Source organism: Capra hircus, chromosome 3 (genome assembly GCF_001704415.2).
Source record: "Capra hircus breed San Clemente chromosome 3, ASM170441v1, whole genome shotgun sequence".
In the NCBI taxonomy this organism is placed as follows: Eukaryota; Metazoa; Chordata; class Mammalia; order Artiodactyla; family Bovidae; genus Capra; species Capra hircus.
In genome coordinates this window covers 20692624-20714604 of record NC_030810.1, presented here as the reverse complement: position 1 = coordinate 20714604, position 21981 = coordinate 20692624, and the positions used below count along the sequence as shown (strand labels likewise).

The following is a 21981-nucleotide window of genomic DNA, read 5'->3' as shown; positions in this document are numbered from 1 at the left end:
GAGGTAGAAGAAGAGATTTGTAATTGAGACCTGGCCAGTGGGACTGTAAGAATTTAGGAGAGTGGTCCTGTTAGTAGTAGGGTGTTACAGTCCACTAAAGTCAAGCGTGTGGGGATCAGGAGGTAGGGCTGTAATCCATACAAATGAACAGTGATGGAGCGTAAAAAGTGCAGATTAATTAAAGTTTGCCTAAAACACAAAACCCAGAATCTTTGGTTATCTAGAAACTACCCCTGACAGGCAAGGAAACTAAAGGTGGGAACCTACAAGTAAGTATACAGAATGGTCCACTGAAGAGTTTTTATTTTTAAGGAAAAAATTCTATATTTAAGTAATAGAAATGTTTGAAAACACTTACGAAAAATGGCACACCTGAGGAGTGATGGAATATTATATGATTTAGCTAGATATAGGGATATTATCTAAATATAGATGGAAAGATATATTATCAGAACAAGATATATGGATTAGATTTTTAGGCCAGATGACTGCTTCATAGAAGGAGATCATCAGTGAGAAAGAAAATTGTATTAGGTTTAGTTCTAGGTAATGAACAGACTGTTTTGTAATATATTTATGGGTGACTTCTGCACATGTAACACGGTTCACACTCCTTGGCAGGAGGAGGCAGAATAAAGACCTCTGGCTGGGTTTTCTATAGACTTCAGGGTTTCTTTGTGTGAGAAGGAGGGAGGGGATAAAATACGAGTTTAAAGGTTGGAACGTTGGCTGTTGAGTTTCAGGAGAGGAAAATTTAAGGTGATTGTTTCGGAAGCAAACAATTACTGAGTAGTGTTTAGTAACACTCCTCTAGAGATCTTTCAGTTTGCTACTGTGGCCACTGAGAGTCAAGCAAGCACACATAGCATCAGAAGAGCTTGGGAAGCAAGGCCAGGAGGTGGCTTTGTGTACAAGTAGGGTGTGTCTGCTCTTGGAATATTTATAAGGTTTTGGTCACATGATGAAGCTAAAGAAAAGCCCCAGAAGGCTGTGCCATGGACCAAAGGAATGAATGGAAGCATTTCTTTGCCCTGGAAAGTGATGAGATACTGAGAAACCTACCATTTCTAGATGCATGACTACGTATGGCAAACTAGACCTTGAAAATTCCTTTAACAAGTTCTGTAAGCTAAATATAAAATAGAATTTAGGTACCATCATGGGTGATAAGCCATGACCTATTTATATCCTGCTAGAATGTTTAGGGAGACACAGAAACCATTACCTCTTTTGGAACCATTGCTTCAGGGAGAACAGTCCAGTGTCCATACTCCATGCTTTGATGTTTGTACCAAAGGCAACACTAGGATTGATGCGCTTGATCTGCTCTAACACTGGAATTGTATAGTCAGTCCTGGAAGAGACTGGTTGTACTGCTACCTGATACTGTATATGACCTCTCTTTGGTCCTGTTTTGAAGTTGGAATAGGTTGGAATTCTGCCTCACCTAAGAAGAGATTGTCATTAGTTCATCAAGTCCTCTTTGCATGTGGCCATTTCTCTGATTTCTTGCTATATATATAGCCCATAAGGACTTTTTGAGATTTTTTTTTCTGCTGAGATTCCAGTGTACTGTTTCTAGAATATTCTTGAATGCCTAAATCAGGATTTCATTTCTTAAATATAAAATAAGTCAGTTCAGTTAAGTCACTCAGTCGTGTCCAACTCTTTGCAACCCCGTTAACTGCAGCACACCAGGCCTCCCTGTCCATCACCAACTCCCGGAGCCTATACAAACTCATGTCCATTGAGTCAGTGATGCCATCCAACCATCTCATCCTCTGTCATCCCCTTCTCCTCCTGCCCTCAATCTTTCCCAGCATCAGGGTCTTTTCAAATGGGTTAGCTCTTCTCATCAGGTGGCCAAAGTATTGGAGTTTCAGCTTCAACATCAGTCCTTCCAATGAACACCCAGGACTGATCTCCTTTAGGATGGACTGGTTGGACCTCCTTGCAGTCCAAGGGACTCTCAAGAGTCTTCTCCAACACCACAGCTCAAAAGCATCAATTCTTTGATGCTCAGCTTTCTTTATAGTCCAACTCTCACATCCATACATGACCACAGGAAAAACCATAGCCTTGACTAGATGGACCTTTATTGGCAAAGTAATGTCTCTGCTTTTTAATATGATTGGTCATAACTCTAGGTTGGTCATAACTTTCCCTCCAAGGAGTAAGTGTCTTTTAATTTCATGGCTGCAGTCACCATCTGCAGTGGTTTTGGAACCCCAAAAAATAAAGTCAGCCACTGTTTCTACTGTTTCCCCATCTATTTGCCATGAAGTGATGGGACTGGATGCCATGATTTTAGTTTTCTGAATGTTGAGTTTTAAGCCAACTTTTTCACTCTCCTCTTTCACTTTCATCAGGAGGCTCTTTAGTTCTTCACTTTCTACCATAAGGGTGGTGTCATCTGCATATCTGAGGTTATTGATATTTCTCCCAGAAATCTTGATTCCACCTTGTGCTTCATCCAGCCCAGCGTTTCTCATGATGTACTCTGCATGTAAGTTAAATAAGCAGGGTGACAATATACAGCCTTGACGTACTCCTTTTCCTATTTGGAGCCAGTCTGTTGTTCCATGTCCAGTTCTAACTGTTGCTTCCTGACCTGCATACAGATTTCTCAAAAGGCAGGTCAGGTGGTCTGGTATTCCTATCTCTTTCACAATTTTCCACAGTTTATTGTGATCCACACAGTCAAAGGCTTTGGCATAGTCAATAAAGCAGAAATAGATGTTTTTCTGGAACTCGCTGGCTTTTTCAATGATCCAGTGGATGTTGGCAGTTCAATCTCTGGTTCCTCTGCCTTTTCTAAATCCAACTTGAACATCTGGAAGTTCACGGTTCATGTGTTGCTGAAGCCTGGCTTGGAGAATTTTGAGCATTACCTTACTAGCGTGTGTGAGTGCAATTGTGCGGTAGTTTGAGCATTCTTTGTCATTGCCCTTCTTTGGGATGGGAATGAAAACTGACCTTTTCTAGTCCTGTGGCCACTGCTGAGTTTTCCAAATTTGCTGATATATTGAGTACAGCACTTTCACAGCATCATCTTTTAGGATTTGAAATAGCTCAACTGGAATTCCATCCCCTCCACTAGCTTTGTTCTTAGTGATGGTTCCTAAGGCCCACTTGGCTTCACATTCCAGGATCTGGCTCCAGGTGAGTGATCACACCATCGTGATTATCTGGGTCGTGAAGATCATTTTGTACAGTTCTTCTTTGTATTCTTGCCACTCCTTCTTAACATCTTCTACTTCTGTCAGGTCCATACTATTTCTGTCCTTTATTGAGCCCATCTTTGCATGAAATGTTCCCTTGGTATCTCTAAGTTTCTTGAAGAGATCTCTAGTCTTTCCCATTCTGTTGTTTTCCTCTATTTCTTTGCATTGATCGCTGAGGAAGGCTTTCTTATCTCTCCTTGCTATTCTTTAGAATAAAATATTTCTTAAATATAAAAGCCTTTATTTATTTTAATTTTATTTTTTGCTTGCCATCCGTGGCTTGCAGGATCTTGGTTCCCCAATCAGGGATTGAAGCCAGGCCCACGACAGTGAAAGTGCCAAGTCCTAACCACTGAACCACCAGGGAATTTCCTAAAATCCTTTAAAATTCCTTTTTTATAAAAGGGGTTCATTTGCAATTCTTTTCCATTAGGAGTTAGTTTTCATGATTATTGCTTCCTTTTCCTGGTTTTCATAAACCTAAATTCATAAATTCAAAATAAAGAATAACTTGCCATAATATAACTTAGTCTAACTTGACTGATAAACTGTGACTTACTGCCATCCTAGAATAGGCTCTGTGTAGTGTGCATCAGTCCATCCACAGCAATGCCCTAAGTAACATTGTTATCAAAAATTAGATGGTCATTAGCAGTTGATCATATTTTTAAAAGCTGGGAGAAACAGCTGATCAGATAGATGATAAGATATTAGAGACTAGAAAGATTCCAGGAGATTGAAACTATGATCCAGATTGAGTATCATAAAACTTAATTTGGATAAATATCATCTTACACATTCAACTTCCCAAATATAAAATTAGAGTGGCGAGATGGGGCAGCAGCGTGAAGGAATTCTGAAGGATATTACCATGCCAATAATTGTTCAGTTAAGATACAGATTGTGACTAGAAAAGTTAGTTTAATCTTACCTTAAAATGTATCCTAAATAAGCCATCCTCTTATGCTGTGCAAACAGTCCTTGAGTACAGGAAGCCATCTCTTTATCAGAGGATCATAGGTTCTGGGAAAAAAGTCCGCTTAAAGTTAATCCATTTCATTGGGTGTGCTGGAATTTTCCATTTGCCTTCACAATTTCTATTCTTTTTTTCCTACCCTGCTCTGTGCATAAGAAAACGGATCTCTTTGCCCTCTGGCTTCTCATTAGCTTTGGCCATTTGAAGGCACAGGCAGGAGATGAGAGAGCAGAAGGAAAGGAAAGTAAGAATATTTTATATTCTAACTTCTTCCCCTTGTGATCCCTATGAGATGGCTGTGTCCTCATTTTCTACCAAAGGTGGCACTCCCCAAATGGTACTCTCTGGCTTCAAGTCACTGCTGTCTACAGCCGATTCTTCAATTCTAGGATACCTTGGCCTCACACTGTTGCTAGCCCCAGGGAGTTTCTCTAAAACATCTCCTGGCCTTTGTAAATAGTGAACTCTCCTCAGCTGCCAGTTTGACTGTGCCTTATCCTTCTAGCTAAGACCCTAACTGATACAAACTAAGTGAAATGTCATCACTTCAGTTCAGTTCAGTTGCTCAGTCGTGGCCGACTCTTTGTGACCCCATGAATCGCAGCACTCCAGGCCTCCCTGTCTATCACCAACTCCCGGATTTCGCTCAGACTCATGTCCATCGAGTTGGTGATGCCATCCAGCCATCTCATACTCTGTCATCCCCTTCTCCTCCTGCCCCCAATCCCTCCCAGCATCAGAGTCTTTTCCAATGAGTCAACTCTTCTCCAATGAGTCAACTCTTCACATGAGGTGGCCAAAGTACTGGAGTTTCAGCTTTAGCATCATTCCTTCCAAAGAACACCAGGGCTAATCTCCTTTAGAATGGACTGGTTGGATCTCCTTGCAGTCCAAGGGACTCTCAAGAGTCTTCTCCAACGCCACAGTTCAAAAGCATCAGTTCTTCGGCGCTCAGCTTTCTTCACAGTCCAACTCTCACATCCATACCTGACTACTGGAAAAACCATAGCCTTGACTAGACAGACTTTTGTTGGCAAAGTAATGTCTCTGCTTTTGAATATGGGCTATCTAGGTTGGTCATAACTTTCCTTCTAAGGAATAAGCATCTTTTAATTTCATGGCTGCAGTCACCATCTGCAGTGACTTTGGAGCCCAAAAAAATAAAGTCTGATACTGTTTCCACTGGACATAGTAGATAGTAAACACAATTATAGTTTGATTAGAGATTTTAAGTTCAAAATGAAACTGAAGATAAAGAGAATAAGTTCATCTTATGTGCACTGAATTTGTAACTTCAACTTTATATCTTTTTTAGAATAAACAAACAAAAAAGGACCACATATTTAGTAATAGAATGTTAGTTGGATGATGCTTTGTTCAGGTTTTGTCTCTAAAATGTATTGTTTTATACATGATAAGGAAAATAAGGAAAAGTGTAGAGAGTGACTGGTGGACTGCCTTAGTTGGGACAATTAGGGTAGTCCTCCCCAAGGAGATGTTTATGATGAGATCTGAATGAACAGGGGCTTGGTTGGGGGATGATGATGAATGAAAGAGTTTTTATACTCAAGTTTTAGGCCATTGTCCATCTCAGTGAAGCTAAATGAAATGGTTTATATCATTTTACATCTAAAATGTTGGTATATTTTAAAATACTGTGATTTTCCTGGTGATGAAGTAAATTTGCATTAATTATTCAGATTGCTACCCTGAATTTCTTGGGGCTTGCTTTGCATGTAAAAATAGACCTTGAAATTCTGTTTTAGAATTTTAAACTCAATGTATTAACAGTAGGTCATGGAGGAATTGCATCCTGTGGCTCAGTGGAGATTGCAAAGGTGACACACACTCACCTAACTAACAATTTCAAAAACAACTGTCCCGTGGTGTTTGAGTGCAAGGATGTGTGTGCTTGTGGTGATATAACCTTCTAGAAAAGGAAAGTGAAAAATGAAGAACGTGCCTGATTTCAAGTAGCTTTCTGTTTCTGCCTTTTTGCTGAAAGTTGAAGGAAAAGTAATAGAGAAACTATTAAATTTAGGGAAATCTCTGGCCATTCTTAGTGGCACTGGGGAAAGCAAGCTCCTGGGCCTGGATGTTTGGTTGGCTTGGATGTGTCTACTTTGCACCGATGCTGACACTGGTGTCTTTCTTCTGGTAGGTGGCTCAATCACAAAGGAGTGAGACAGAAGCGCCTAAATGCCTGGCTGGGAATCAAGAATGAGGATGCTGATGAGTAAGTTCTCACTGTACCTTTCCGTCAGAGGGCTTTGTTCCCAGTGTAAGACATAGGCCTTCTTAATGCTTCCTGAGTTACTTGAGCAAATGTCCTCTCTGTTATTTGAGGACATTTGAATCAAGGCCTTTGCACCTCTTTAAATTGATTTGCTTCATGAGTATGCTATAGGCACTTGAGTTCACAGACCTGCCAAGCCATATGAAACCTGGATACTTAAGCATCGCTTATTTAGACAGTCAGGAGTCAGAGTCTTGGGTGAGACACATGAATCTTGTGCTTTCTGCATGATAGCAAATAATGAAATTTTTTTTATCTTATTTTTGGAAACTCTTTTTAAAAAATCCAACTACTTGCAATTCTACTTTGTTATTTTGTGGTTAAGATTTAGAAGAGTTTTATTCATGAATTTGCTTTTAGATAGAAGTAAACTGATTGTTAGAATAATATTTTAACATTTAATTTTTAGGACCTATTTTATCAGTGAGGAAGATGAAAACCTGCCCCATTATGATGAGAAAACCTGGTTTGTTGAGGATATCAACCGAGTACAAGCAGAGGACTTGCTTTATGGGAAACCTGACGGTGCATTCTTAATCCGTGAGAGTAGCAAGAAAGGATGTTATGCTTGCTCTGTGGTGTAAGTCTTCTCTGGGGATATGACCTTTTGAAAACTTCTACATTGATTAATAGAAAATCAACCACTCATAAAGTTCAGATCAAATTAGTTGAAGTATGGTAAAATGAGTAACCATGGCTTAGACCTTTAATATTTGTACAAAGAAAAGTTAGTTGCTTTAGGAGATATATAACCTGAAATTATTTGGGGGATTTTAATTTAAATGGTAAGCAGGCTAGGCCCTGCAGTTGTTTGTTGTTGGATTTCAGGTTATCTGAAAAATAATTGGAGATTTTTCAATTGAAAAGATCACGTAATTCTTAATAGTCTCCTGCATGCCTAACTTGGCTTCCGTTGTCAGATTATGAAGACTTGATTAAATAGAACTGTTTTTACTTCAGAAGAAAAACTATCTAAGTTTTGTACTTAAATAGTATTGTGTTGAGTTAGTGATAGAAAATGTTGGATGTTTTCTTATGACTGTTTGGAAAAGCTTATTTTCTTTTTAATGGAAAGTGAAATTCTAGGGACAACTAATTATGCCTCAGTCAGATTTTGCTGTTTTATATATATATATATATAACATAATTATATAGCATATATATATAAAACAGTTGCCTTTTTAAAGAATATATATATATATATATTTTTTGCTATTAATATGTTTTCATTGACAATGACCATACCTAGAGAGGAGGTATATATAGTATGATGGTCATGAGAGAAGCTTTGGGATCAGATATATAGGATTCAAATCCTGATACTACTACTTAACCATACATGTGACCTAGGGTAAATTATTTAACTTTTCTTTTCCTAGTTTCTTTATCTATAAAAGAAGCATAATAATAATATCTACTTAATAGATATTAATAATCTTAATAATATCTATTAAGTAGATTTCTAAACTATCACATGAGTTAATATATGTGATATAATATGCTTTGATCAGTGCTGGAACATAATAAGTAAATGTTGTTTACTAATATTATTATGATAATGATGCTTCTGCTGGACATGCCAGAGGCAAGCAAGGATCACAAATGATTTGAGGACAAAGTGGTGAGGCTAGACAAAAGACACTTGTATTAACAGAGTGCGTTACATGATCATCTTATCCTTAGCTATCTATCTCTGTCATGCAGAGTTTGAATCCAGTTTTACCTGGTTTCAAAACCCAAATTGGTTTTTTTTTTTGGCACCACGCTTTCTTCATTTCACAGTTAAATATCCAAGATAAATGAAATCACCGTGACATAGGTATCACCAGTAGGCTGTGTGCATGAAAAACTGAGTCTGGTGGAGAAAGGGTTGCAAGATTTTGTGGAAGAGATGGTGTTGAGCTGGACGTGGAAAGGATGAATAGTGGGGTGTCTGTGGGCAAAATGTAAGGGAGGTATTGGATTAGTGTTATCCCTGGATAGAGCTACTTGAAACATTTCATTTCTTTGTGACCTGGGCTCAGATCCTCAAGTTATCTGAGTGGAAATGGCAGGAGAAGATGGCTCTTGTGGGATCTGAGATCTGTAAGAACATTAAAAACAAGACAGTAAGCCCAGTACATCAGCCCCTCACCCTTATCCAGGTCCCTGGGTGGCAGCTTTGTGGATTGTGGACTTGGCTGGTGGAAAGTGCTGCTCAGCAGCTCAGGTAATTCCCGAGAGACCAGAGAACAGCTTGAGTATCTTGGGGAGCTGTATTATTTTTCCCTTCCCTTTAGTCATAGACTTGACCAGTAGTGTGGATTTCTGTTGCCTATGAAACCAGCTTCAGTCATATATCATATTGGGGTTCACCTTGGGGGGACATTGGAAGCAAAGAGTCTGACATCACAGACTTCCACTTGTTTGTCAGCCACTGCAGCTATAGAAAGCCTGCTTATAGTGATTTTTCAATTTACTTAGGACTAAGTTGAGGACTTGCTTAACTCCAGAGCCTTCTCAGGCTAGAGACCTGTAGCCAACAATGAATGTGTTAGGTAGTGAGCAGTTGTGATTCTTCCATTGTTATTGCCATTTGGCGTTAAGAAATTTGATTAGGGATAGAACATATAGATCAACAAGGAAACAGAAGACTTGAAAACTCTATAGAACAACTAGACATAGGTGGTGCTAGTGGTGAGGAACCAGTCTGCCGATGCAGGAGGTGTAAGAGATGCAGGTTTGATCCCTGGGTCGGGAGGATCCCCTGGAGAAAGAAATGGCAACCTGCTCTAGTATTCTTGCCTGGAAAATTCCATGGACAGAGGAGCCTGGTGGACTACAGTCCATGGGGTCACAAAGAGCTGGGCACAATTGAACTCACCCACATCCACACAGAGACATCTTTAGAACACTCCACCTAACAACAGCAGAACACACATTTTTCTCAAGTGCACATGAAACATTATCCAGGCTAGACCACACTTTAGGCCACAAGTCTCAATAAATAGGGTTGAGATCATATAAAATATGTTGTCTATAACCACAATGGAAAGAAATTAGAAATAAAAAATAAGGAAATTTGGGAAATTCACAGAGTGGACAATAAATAACATATTCCTAAATAACCAATAGATTGAAAAAGGAAAACAAGGGAAATTAGAAAATACTTTGGGTTAAAAGAGAAGCACAGAATAGTGAAACTTACTTAATATAGCTAAAGCAGTGCTAAGAGGGAAATTTATAACTGAAGCTCTCAAATCAATAACCTACCTTCTTCCACCTTAAGAAACTGAAAAAAAGAAGAGCAAACTAAACCCAAACAAGCAGAAAGAAGGGAATAATAAAGATTAGAACAGAAGTAAATAAAATAGAGAATAGAAAATAATTGAGGAAATCAATGAAACTGGAAGATGGGATGATGGGATGAATAAAATTGATAATCTCTTTTCTAGTAGTCATGTACAGATGTGACAGCTGGACTGTAAAGAAGGCTGAGCACCAAAGAATTGATGCTTTTGAATTGTGGTGCTGGAAAAGACTTTCTAGAGTCCCTTGGACAGCAAGGAGATCAAACCAGTCAGTCCTAAAGGAAATCAATCCTCAATATTCAGTAGAAGGACTAATGCTGAAGCTGAAGCTCCAAGACTTTGGCTACCTGATGCAAAGAGCTGACTCATTGGAAAAGACCCTGATGCTGGGAAAGATTGAAGGCAGAAGAAGGGGGTGGCAGATGATGAGATGAACCGACTCAGTAGACACGAGTTTGAGCAAACCAACTCGATGCACGTGAATTTGAGCAAACTCCAGGAGATAGTGAAGGGCATAGGAACCTTGCATGCTGCATTCCATAGGGTCGCAAAGAGTTGGACATGACTTAATGACTGAACAACAACAAAGCTAAACTCATACACACACACACACATACACACACACGGGAGAGAGAGAAGACACAAATTAGTAAAATCAGGGTGAAAGAGGGGACACTTGTTGTAGTCCTTACAGAGATTAAAAAAAAATGATGGAATACTATAAATAATTATATGCTAACAAATTAAACAACCTAAATGAAATAGACAAATGCCTGGAAGCACACAAACTACCAAAACTGACTTAACAGGAAGTAGAAAATCTGAATAGAACTATAATAAGTAAAGAAATTGAATCACTAATTTAAAAAACTATCCACAAAGAAAACCCCAGGCCTAGTTAGTTTTACTGGTAAATTCTACCAAATGTTATAAAAAGAATTAATACAATTCTTTCAGACTTTCCCAAAAAATTGGAGCAAATACATCGCAGTTTGTTTAATGAGGGCATATTCCTTATGAATATAGACATAAAAATCTTTAACAAAACACTAGCAAAGCAACTCCAGCAGCATATAAGAAGGATTATAAACCATGACTAAGTAGAATTCATCTTAGGAATGCCAGTTGATTCAACATTAAAAAAATCAGTGTAAATAAACCATATAACTAGATTAAGGACAAAAATCAACTGACAAAAATCTACTAATTATTTCAGTAGATTCAGAAGAAGTATTTTTACACTTTTATTTAAACACACTGAAAAAACTAGAGATAGGCAGGTATTTCTCAGCCTGATAAAGGACATGAAAAACCCACAGCTGACATCATACTTAGTGGTAAAAAACTGAGTACTTTTAAGAGCAGGAAGAGACTAAGGATGTCTTTTCTCACCACTTCTAATCATTGTACAGAAAATTCTAGCTGAGACATTTAGGCAAGAAAAAGAAAAGGCATCCAAATGAGAAAGGAAGAAGTAAACTATTAGAACTAATACATGCATTCACCAGGGTGCAGGTTAAAAGATTAGAAAACAAAAGTTAGTCGTATTTCTGTATACTAGCAGTGAACAACCTGAAAATGAAATGAAAACGTACTATTTGTAATAGCATAAAAATGATAAAATGCCTAGGTTCAAAGTGTAAGAGCTGTACAGTGAAAACTATGAAACATCATTGGAACAACTTAAAAAAAATTCTAAATAAGTGGGAAAACATCCCGTGTTCATAGATGGCAGTACTTTCCACATTAATCTGTGTGTTTGGTATAATCCCCATAAACAGTACCAGCTGGCTTTGTACAGAAATGACAAGCTGATCTTAAAATTGATATGATAATACAAGGGATCCAGAGCAGCTAAAATAATCTGAAGGAACAGAAAAGAGTTGAAGTACATCTCCCAATTTGAAAACTTACTACAGTTGTAGTAATTAAAATTGTGAAGTACTAAAATAAGATAAAAGTTATGACCAACCTAGACAGCATGTTAAAAAGCAGAGACATTACTTTGCCAACAAAGGTCCATCTAGTCAAGGCTATGGTTTTTCCAGTAGTCACGTATGGATGTGAGAGTTGGACTGTAAAGAAAGCTGAGCACTGAAGAATTGATGCTTTTGAATTGTGGTGTTGGAGAAAACTCTTGAGAGTCCCTTGGACTGCTAGGAGATCCAACTAGTCCATCCTAAAGGAAATCAGTCCTGAATATTCATTGGAAAGACTGATGTTGAAGCTGAAACTCAATACTTTGGCCCCCTGATGCAAAGAACTGACTCATTTGAAAAGACCCTATGTTGGGAAAGATTGAAGGCAGGAGAGGGGGACGACAGAGGATGAGATGGTTGGATGGCATCACTGACTCAATGGACATGAGTTTGAGTAAACTCCAGGAGTTGGTGATGGACAGGGAGCCTGGCGTGGTGCAGTCCATGGGGTCGCAAAGAATTGGACAGGACTGAGTGGCATCCAGTACCATCACTTCATGGGAAATAGGTGGGGAAACAGTGGCTCACTTTATCTTTCTGGGCTCCAAAATCACTGCAGATGGTGACTGCAGCCATGAAATTAAAAGATGCTTACTCCTTGGAAGGAAAGTTATGACCAACCTAGACAGCATATTAAAAAGCAGAGACATTCCTTTGCCAACAAAGGTCCATCTAGTCAAGGCTATGGTTTTTCCAATGGTCATGTATGGATGTGAGAGTTGGACTATAAAGAAAGCTGAGCGCCAAAGAACTGATGCTTTTGAACTGTGGTGTTGGAGAAGACTCTTGAGAGTCCCTTGGACTGCAAGGAGATCCAGCCTGTACATCCTAAAGGAGATCAGTCCTGGGTGTTCATTGGAAAGAGTGATGTTGAAGCTAAAACTCGAATACTTTGGCCACCTGATGGGAAGAGTTGACTCATTTGAAAAGACCTTGATGCTGGGAAAGATTGAGGGCAGGAGAAGAAGGGGACGACAGAGGATGAGATGGTTGGATGACATCACCGACTCAATGGACATGGGTTCAGGTGGACTCTGGGAGTTGGTGATGGACAGGAAGGCCTGGCATGGTGCAGTTCATGGGGTTGCAGAGAGTCGGACACAACGGAGTGACTGAAATGAACTGAACTGAACTGAACTGAGCGACTGAACTGAACTGAACTGAGGGCTTCCCTGATAGCTCTACTGGTAAAGAATCCTGCAATGCAGAAGATCCGGGTTCGATCCCTGAGTAGGGAAGATTACCTGGAGAAGAAAATGGCAACCCACTCCAGTATTCCTGCCTGGAGAATTTCATGGACAGGGGAGCCTTGGTGGTCTACAGTCCATGGGGTTGCAAAGAGTCAGACACAACTGAGTAAGTAAGCACAGCACAACATAAGATTAAACATGTGAATCAATGAATAGAAATGACAGCCAAGAGATAATCCCCTACAGTTATGGTCAGTTTGTTTTCAACAAGGTTCTCAAGACCATTCAAAAGAGAAAAAATAGTCATTTCAACACATGGTGCTGGGACAGCTAGTGAGCCACATGCAAAAGAATGGATTTGGACCTCAGTTCATGCCACATACAAAATCTAACTCAAAATGTGTCAGATAGCTAAAAGTAAGGGCTAAAAGATACAACACTTAGAGAACGTAGGCAGAAATCTTTGTCACTTTGGAATGGCCAGTGGTCTCTTACACATCAAAAGCACGAGTGACAAAAAGATGAATTGGGCTTCCCCACAATTAAAGACTGTCTGCATCAAAGGACACAGTCGGGAAAGTGGAAAGACAGCCCACAGAATGGGAGAAAATATTTGCAAATCATACATCTAATCAACTAGTATCTATACGTAAAGAACTCTTAATAAAAAGACAACTGCCCCAATTTAAAAATGGGCAACGGCAAATAGACATTTCTTTAAAGAAGATATAAAGATGGTTAATAAACATATGAAAAGATGCTCAACATTATTAGTCATTGCTGCTAAGCTGTTAAGTCGCTTCAGTCGTGTCCGACTCTGTGCGACCTCATAGACGGCAGCCCACCAGGCTCCCCCGTCCCTGGGATTCTCCAGGCAAGAATACTGGAGTGGGTTGCCATTTCCTTCTCCAATACATGAAAGTGAAAAGTGAAAGGGAAGTCGCTCAGTCGTGTCCAACTCTTAGCGACCCCACGGACTGCAGCCTACCAGGCTCCACCGTCCGTGGGATTTTCCAGCAAGAGTACTGGAGTGGGGTGCATTGCCTTCTCTGTTATTAGTCATTAGGGAGCTGTAGATCAAAACTACAATGAGATACCACAAGGATAACTGTAATCAAAAAGATGGGCAATAACAGGTGTTGACAGGGATGTGGAGAAAGCTGCTGGCAGGAATTTAAAGTGGTGCAACACTTCAGAAAACAGTTTGGCAGTTCCTCAAAAGGTTTGACTTTCTTTGGCAGGCAGGGTGGGAGTACATTCCCATGTGGCTTGTGGGATCTTAGTTCCCCAACGAGGGATTGAACCCGGGGCCATAGCCGTGAAAGCAGAGTCCTTGCCACTGGACTGCCAGGGATTTCCCAAAAAGTTTGTTTCACTTATGGCTCAACAGTTCCCCTCTTAGGTATACATCTAAGAGGACTGAAAACATGTGTCCATACAAAAACTTATACATAAATATTCATTATAGCCAAACCATGTTAACAACCCAAGTGACCCATAAATCGATGAATGGGATAACCAAATTGTAGCATATCTATACAATAGAATATTAGTCAACCCTGAGGAGAAATCAAGTCTCCATACATGATACCACATAAGAGAACTTTGAAAATGGTGTGCCAAGTGAAAGTAGCCAGACAAAAGATTGAGTAATACTGTGTGATTCTGTTTATATAAAATGTCCAGGATAGGCAAAGCCATAGTGACAGGAAGTAGACTGGTCACCGGGGTCTAAGGGGAGGGAGGAAGACAGTGAATGCTGATGACTACGTGGTTTCTCTTTTAGGGTGATGAAAATATTCTGGAAGTAGTAGTGATTGTTGCACAATCTTGTGACTATTTTAAAAACAACCGATTTGTACATTAAATTTTTTTTTTTTGGTTTGGTTTGCCCTCTCCAGTGCCTTCTTACCTAATTTAGGTCCAGAGCTGAGTGACTGAACGCAGCCAGCCATTTTAGCCCTTCCAAGTCTTGAGAAGTGAAGGGTGTCTCTGTGACCAGTGTGGAAGGGGCTGGGGGGACACAAGGGTGTGATATCATACAAGCTCCGATGGACGAAAGGCTGCTGCTGCTTTGCAGAGCAACTGCTGTCAGACTTCTGGTCTTTGGGGCCCTTTATGTTGCCCTCTGCCTTCATTCCCCGTGGTGTCTGTGTTGTGTCGTTGCAGCGCCGACGGAGAGGTGAAGCACTGCGTCATCTACAGCACTGCTCGGGGCTACGGCTTCGCAGAGCCCTACAACCTGTACAGCTCCCTGAAGGAGCTGGTGCTCCACTACCAGCAGACGTCCCTCGTGCAGCACAACGACTCTCTCAACGTCAGGCTCGCCTACCCTGTCCACGCACAGATGCCCTCGCTCTGCAGATAAAGAGGGAGCAGAGGCTCTCTCGCAAAACTTTTCTACAGTTTTTATTAGACTATGAGGGCATTCTTTCTACGTAGACTGCTTGTTTTGCACAAGAAGTGATTCTGTGAATGTGAAGTGGAGAGGCCGAGCAGCAGCTGGCCAGGATGGGGACGTACAGGGCCTGGGGTTCTCGGGGACTCAGCCGTGCCACTGCACTGACATAGGAAGCTGGGAGCAGATGCTGGTTTTTGGGAAAGTCTTTCATTGGGGTTTTTGTTTTACTTAGCCAGGCACCTTCAACAGAACATGTTAGGCCTGATTGGGGTGGGGGTTGTAGTGGGAAGCCTCTTGAGTAGTCCCTGTCCTCTTCTGAGAGGCCAAGGTGCTTTTTAAGACTGTGGTGAGGCTTGGCCCTGTTGGGAGTCTGTTTTGGTCTGGCAGTCTCTCTTCCTCCCAAAAAGAAGGTGGTTTTGGTTTAGTGGTAGAACGGCATTTGGTGAAAAAGACAACCAAAGGAAAATGGGGAGGCTTGGGATTTCATTTAAAGAATTGTAATCTGTAGGTAAAAAAACTTTTAACCGAAGGTACCTAACGAGTATAGTTTAGGTGTCAGCATCTCAATAGTTCCTCTCTCTAAAGAAGCATTATGTTTAGAAACCATATTGGTCCCAGCAAAACAATGATTGCTGCCAGACCAAGGTGTGGTGGAAGATGGTGGCACTAGTGTCTGAACGCACACTTCTGAACCAAAACTTGAAAATAAAAGGAAAACCAGAGACTGTTAGTTTTAGCAGACACTAAAATTGGTCAGTGTAATTCCCTTTTGCCCTGCCCTTGTTTCTCAGAGATGAGGAATAGTGTTCTTTTTGTGGGCTGGTGAGCTTTGAATTATAAAATGAAGTTGGTGCTTGTGTGGTGGTGTTTTCTTAGCCTAAAGAATGGTCTGTTGTTTGAAACCTTTGTAACTTGTGTGTATGAGTAAAGAAAAGGTGCAATCCAGTGCTTTTAGATGGCTTGATATACCAAATAATGATCTAGAGCAACATTCTTCTGTGTGCTTCCACAAGTTGAAAGGTCCTGCAGAAACAGTCAATGTGTTTAATTTCCCGTCATCTCCTGTCCTTTTCTGGGTAGGGCCAGGGGAGCCATAGGTGGCTAGGGCTGTGGCTAGAAGGGAGCCAGCTGTGGTCAGGGACTTTAGTCGGTCCCAGGCCCGGGGCTCTGGTGACCCGAGCAAGGGCCTTACCCCACCCTTGTGCTTCCACATAGTGGTTGCTGAAACTTCTGCAAGGAGAGGAACGGATGGCCTGGCATTCAGACTGTTAGCTGAAGTCATCTGGAAGCTGTTCTTTGCCTTTTTTGTGATCCTGCCATTAAGATGATGTACACAGACTGTCCTCATGCTCCAGTGGCCCTGACTCTAGGCCAAGAACCTTCTGCTTCGTGTGGTTTAAGCCTTCCAGCTGAGTGAAGCTGGGGCAGATGGAGTTGGGGCAGCATCTACTCCTACCTCCATCGTGCTCCACCCCCATCAGTCAACACTCATTTGACAGACAAGAGGGTCCAGCTGCCTCTGAGCCAATCCTAGAGCCGTAATAGGCTTGAATGAGTCAGCTGTTTGAGCCCAAAGCTGTGCAGTCAGGCTTCCTGGTTGAGTAGGGAGGTCAGTATCTGAGTCTTATTGAATCAGGTTTACACCTAGGGGAGCTCTAGTTTGGGGGATGAAAGAAAAATTTCGCTTTCCCTGAGCACTTATCTTGGTGACAGGATCTAGAATGTGCCACAATGTAGATAGAAATAGATTAAAATCTGGGGGAGAACCTCCCATTACTAACAATGAAGACAGAAAGGCAAGGAGGCATATCTTTGGCTTTTCCTTGGTTACGTTGCAGTTTCAGGACTGGATGAGGCAGACAGATGAAACCTCCTGCAGTGGCTCTGTTCTAACCTGAGCCCTTAACTGATACCAGCCAGCTGGACATTCCTTCCCTAGATGGCCAGATTGAAATCTTGCTAAGAGTTTTACTGAGAAATAAGGCCAGACCAACTACTGTGAGGCATGCCTGATGGCTTTGTGGCTTAAGCAGTTAGATGCTCAAGATGGGGTGCCAGGAATGCCTTCTTTCTGGTATTAAAATTTAGTGTGTTCTGGTTATCTCTTAAATGAAAACAAGAACCAGGATACACGCTGTAATGTTGACCCACGCTGTGTTGCTTGTCAGGCAGCATTAAGGGTGTATAGGGAGCGAGCAAGCGCGGTCTGTCACCTGCACTTGGGCTGCTGTGGAGGAGGGCCACTCGTTTTTAAGTCCTGCATTCCTTCACCTGTTTGTTGCTTTCCTGCTTTTCATTCTTGAATTTGTCGCTTTGTGGGAACTAAGACGTAGGGATCATTTGAGAAGTTTGAAAGTCTCTTTTCTGACTAGTTGCCACATGATTTGCTTGATCTTGACCAGTGGAGATAGCAGAGGGACCAGTCTGCTAACCCCTGGGAGGGTAGTATGCAGCTCCTTTATCCTATGGTCCTGGCCTCCTTCATCAGAACTTAGCTCCATGTCTTATCCCGTGATCTGGGCCCTGGGATTCTCACTTGGCATCTTCAGTGCAGTCTCATTGAGTCAGAGGGTAAAAAAACAGTCCAAGACCAGAGGGGCTCATTGTCTTCCTGGCTAGGGAAGCTGGCCACCAGCATGGAAGCAGCTCGAGGCTGGCTGGACACTGGTCAGAGGCCTATCTATTCTGGGTGGAGCTTTCATCACAGAACAATGCTCTGTCTCCATCTGGCTACAGATGCTAACTCAGCCTCGACCATAGCTCAGGCCTGTATAGACTAGCAGTGTCCTTACCCCTAATTTGGCCAAGATTGAGGACTTCCGATACTGCCCCTACTCTGTCTCCAAGCCTCGATGAGACCCTCACAGGCTTTGCAGAAGCTCTGAGAACCAGTGTGGTGTCTTCCATGGGTCTCCTTGCCGCAAGGAACGAGCCTCATTGGTCCTTTTGGGCCAAGAACTGCATCTGGGCAAATTACTGTTTTTTCAAGGTGTTTTCTGTTGCCAATTAAGACTCCTTATTAGCTAGCTCTCTGTGAGGCTTCAATGGCCTCAAAGCAGAGGGTCCAGATGGGGGCCTAGCTGGGCCCTCTGCTGTCAACTGCTCAGCCTTGCTCTAGCTCCAGCCACTTGTGACGAAAAACAACCTTGTTTCCTTACAAATTGCAGCATGTGACTTTGGTGCCCTGTTGTTACTTGTGAAAAACCTATTCTTCTGTTGTCTTTGATGTAGTCAAAAAAATTCATGTAGTTACGTAAAAATATCTGATTCACCAGGAAGCCAACTATATGTCTTGTGTTGGGACAGTTCATAATGTAGTTCCTAGACCACTTTTGCAAATTGTTCTTGTCACCAGGGGTGTTCAGACATTGCTGTGCAGTTGTGGGGGAGGGTGGGGGGAAGGCGAGGGGAGATACTTTTTGGTCTTTTTGTTTTTTACCTTCCCCAAGAGGGGACAGTCTGGCCAACTTGCTCCAGTAATGCAATAAAGACATTGCAATAAAGCACCTTTTGTTCTCATGCTATGGAGAGGTGGGCTGGGGTGGGGGCAAAAGGGAGAGGACTGGGGTACTGATAAGTCCTGAAGCTGCCAAACCTTCTCTCCCATGAGCACCAGAAGATCGGTCCTGGGGCTGAACTGGGGCTACAAAAATGCTTCCACCAACCCTGGGGGACTCAGAAACGAGCCCTGAGAAACTTTAACACTGGAGCCCTTTCATCGCCACCCCGTTCCTATTAGAAAGCCCACTGAGTTGATTCTCATCATATCTCTTTGCCCAGAATGTGTTTGCACATTCTGTTGTGGGGGTAGAGGATGTGGGCTGACTTACAGTGTGTCCTCTTGTGCCCCAGGCCCTGTCACCCTCCTACCACAACACTTTGTTGAGGTCCCTACGTGTTGGGAACATAATCAGCAAACATGACCACCACCCTGGGCAACAGGCACTTTGGTTCTTATCCCGGTCACTCAGGCCCCACCCACACGTACTGAACTGCAGATCAGACTGACAGGTGCTAATCTGTTGTTCTAAATGACCTTGCCTATATTCTTCCTCCCAGCTATACTTAGCTACAGAGCACCCTCAAGGCCAGTGCTAGAAACCATGGATAATTTCCCCTAATTCCAAGAGTTCTTCCCACTCTCAGCATGGGATACTCAGACTCCTATCTCTAGCCCAGTCCTCTCTCCTGGACTCCACCTGCTGGCTGGATAGTGCCACCGGCCCCTTGGATGTCCCACAGGAGTTTATTCAGAGGAAACATGCTTGGCTATGAATGCCCTGACCTTCCTACCACCGCACCTGTCAGCAGTCCACAGCCACGTCACTGCTCTCCCTCTCACCTGTTTAGCCCTCCTCCTCCTGAAAGCCAGTCTCGCCAGCTGTATTTTGGCTCCTCTTTTTCTCTCATCTTCTCAGGACTCTCCCATGAGTTTATCTATTGTTTCCTCTCAGCTGGTTGGGTATCTCTCACTCACTACTCAATCCTTTATCTCTTCAGGGGAAACCTTTTTAAAAACATTTAAGTTGTCTTTATTTCCTCACTCCTCAAGTTTTTCAGTCCAGGTTCCACTGCTATCTGAAACTGCTCTCCTTGATGTCTTTGGTAACCAGCATTTGTGACGACCATTCTCCACGAAAAACTCTGCCACTGACTCCATGATCATTTATCTGGTTTTCCTCCTGCATCTCTGCTCCTTTTTAAAATAAATTTTTCGCACCATGCAGCATATGACATCTTAGTTCCCCAACCAGGGATTGAACCTGTGCCCCCTGCACTGGGAGCGTGGAGTCTTGAGTCACTGGACCACCAAGGAGGTTCACTGTACTCCTCTGGCCACCTTCTCACTTATGCTTTTTTCTCGGCAGTTTTATCCATATCCATGAAGTCACCTACTATCTCTTGGCCAATTATGTCTGTCTTCGTTTTTCCTGCCTAGACTATGTTGCGAGGTACCTCATACTCAGAATGCTGAATGCAGGGTCACCACTGAGGCCTGGTTCTTTTTCATTATTTCATATTTCAGTGAATGGAAGTACGTAATTTCATCTGGTTATGTAGTCATCTTTGATACCTTTGCTTTGTATCTACATAAAACCCACCACCAACCCGGATCAGTGTTACTTTCCAAATATCAAAGGCATCACTTCTCTCCAACTTCACTGTTTCACCATCTCTAGCCTTAATACTGGAAGGCTTTCCTTCTTTCATTATTGCTTCCTCAAATTCATTCTCATCATAGCAACCAGATTCATCTTTTCAAAATTCAAATCCAGCGAGTTCCCTGGCAGACCAGGGACTAAGACATAGACCTCCACTGCTGGCGCCCAGATTCAATCTCTGGCTAGGGAACTAAAAAAACCAAACAACCTGCTCCCCACCCCCATGCCCCAGATATCTGAATCTGAACTTGTGTAAAACCATTAAATAACTTTCAATTGCTCTAAATCACAAAATTCTTAAAATGGCCTGGCTTCTTCCAAGTTCTGGGTCTCTTCATTTGGCTCCCTCCTCAGCTAACCCCGAGGGCTTGGACCTCTTCCTTTTGCACAGGTCTTCTGTACAGTCCCCGTCTACACTTGTGGATTTAATTATCTCCTGGCTGATGGCTGCCAGGTCTGTGCGCCTGGCTCCCTACATGCCCCTTCCCTCTGGGGACCTTCCTCACTGTTGGCATCCTGGTCCAGAACACTGGCAGGGGTTACTACATGATTTTCTCCCTGGTCCACTTACCCCCGCCCTGAACCTCTCTACACTGCATCCAGCGATTCCTAAAATCTAAATATGATTATACCACTTCCCTGCAGTTACCTCCCAGAAGCTCATTTCTGTCAGGCTAATCTGGCAGTGTTTCTTAAGGGAAGCACCACTGGTACTTGGGGCAGTTGCACTAAGCATCACAGGATGCTTAGCACCTCTGTGCCCACTCCTCCCAAACCCCTTCCTCCCCCCATTCCCAGCCTCCTGACTTGGGGGCAGTTCTCTCCCATGAGCTGCGAGCTGTGCCGCCCCTCCTCCACCTGGTATGGTGCCTCTAACCAGATCCTGACATACAGGGGGCTGCCACAGGCAACTCGTTTCCTGTGTTCCCAGTGTCCTAGACTGGCTGGCCAAGGATGGGCCATCAGTGCATGACTGAAGGATGGAGGGAGTGTGAGGGGCCCGGGAGGGACCAGGTATCCGCCACCACAGGCAGAGAGCGCCCTCTGGCGACCACAGCCTTCCCCATGCTGGGAGACAAAGACCAGCAGAGCGGGTGATGAGCCCAGCCAGTACATTTTCCTGCCTCCAGGCCTCTCCTGACCTAGGTAATGGATTGTGGAACAGTTAGGGGAAGACAGCAGTCTGGCAAGTCCTGTCACTATGGAGGCACTCCCCCATGGCCCTGCCCTGCTCCTGTGATGCCATCTCCCGACTCCATCCTCGTCCTCCCTTCCACACCAGCCACTCACCAAGTGCATTCTACCCATGGCGGCTGCCCACATCAGCAGTGTCCATCTCCAGTGCTGAGGCCTCCCTGATGACAGCCCAGGAAGGGCTCACTGGCGACAAACATTAAGGGTTTGTGACTTAATCCAGAGGCAGTTCTCTGTCAGCATTTTACCAAATAACTTCTCCTTCCATT

General features: G+C 42.6%; 1 protein-coding gene across 1 annotated transcript in view; it reads left to right on the top strand.

The window, feature by feature from the left end:
- The window catches only part of PIK3R3 (phosphoinositide-3-kinase regulatory subunit 3), a 103891-nt gene extending 85029 nt beyond the window's left edge, over positions 1-18862 (top strand). Inside the window, exons 8-10 of the mRNA XM_005678520.3 lie at positions 6362-6436; positions 6906-7076; positions 15125-18862. Coding sequence (XP_005678577.1) covers positions 6362-6436; positions 6906-7076; positions 15125-15323 — 445 coding nt within the window. The 3' untranslated portion in view covers positions 15324-18862. The remainder of the gene's footprint in view (positions 1-6361; positions 6437-6905; positions 7077-15124) is intronic.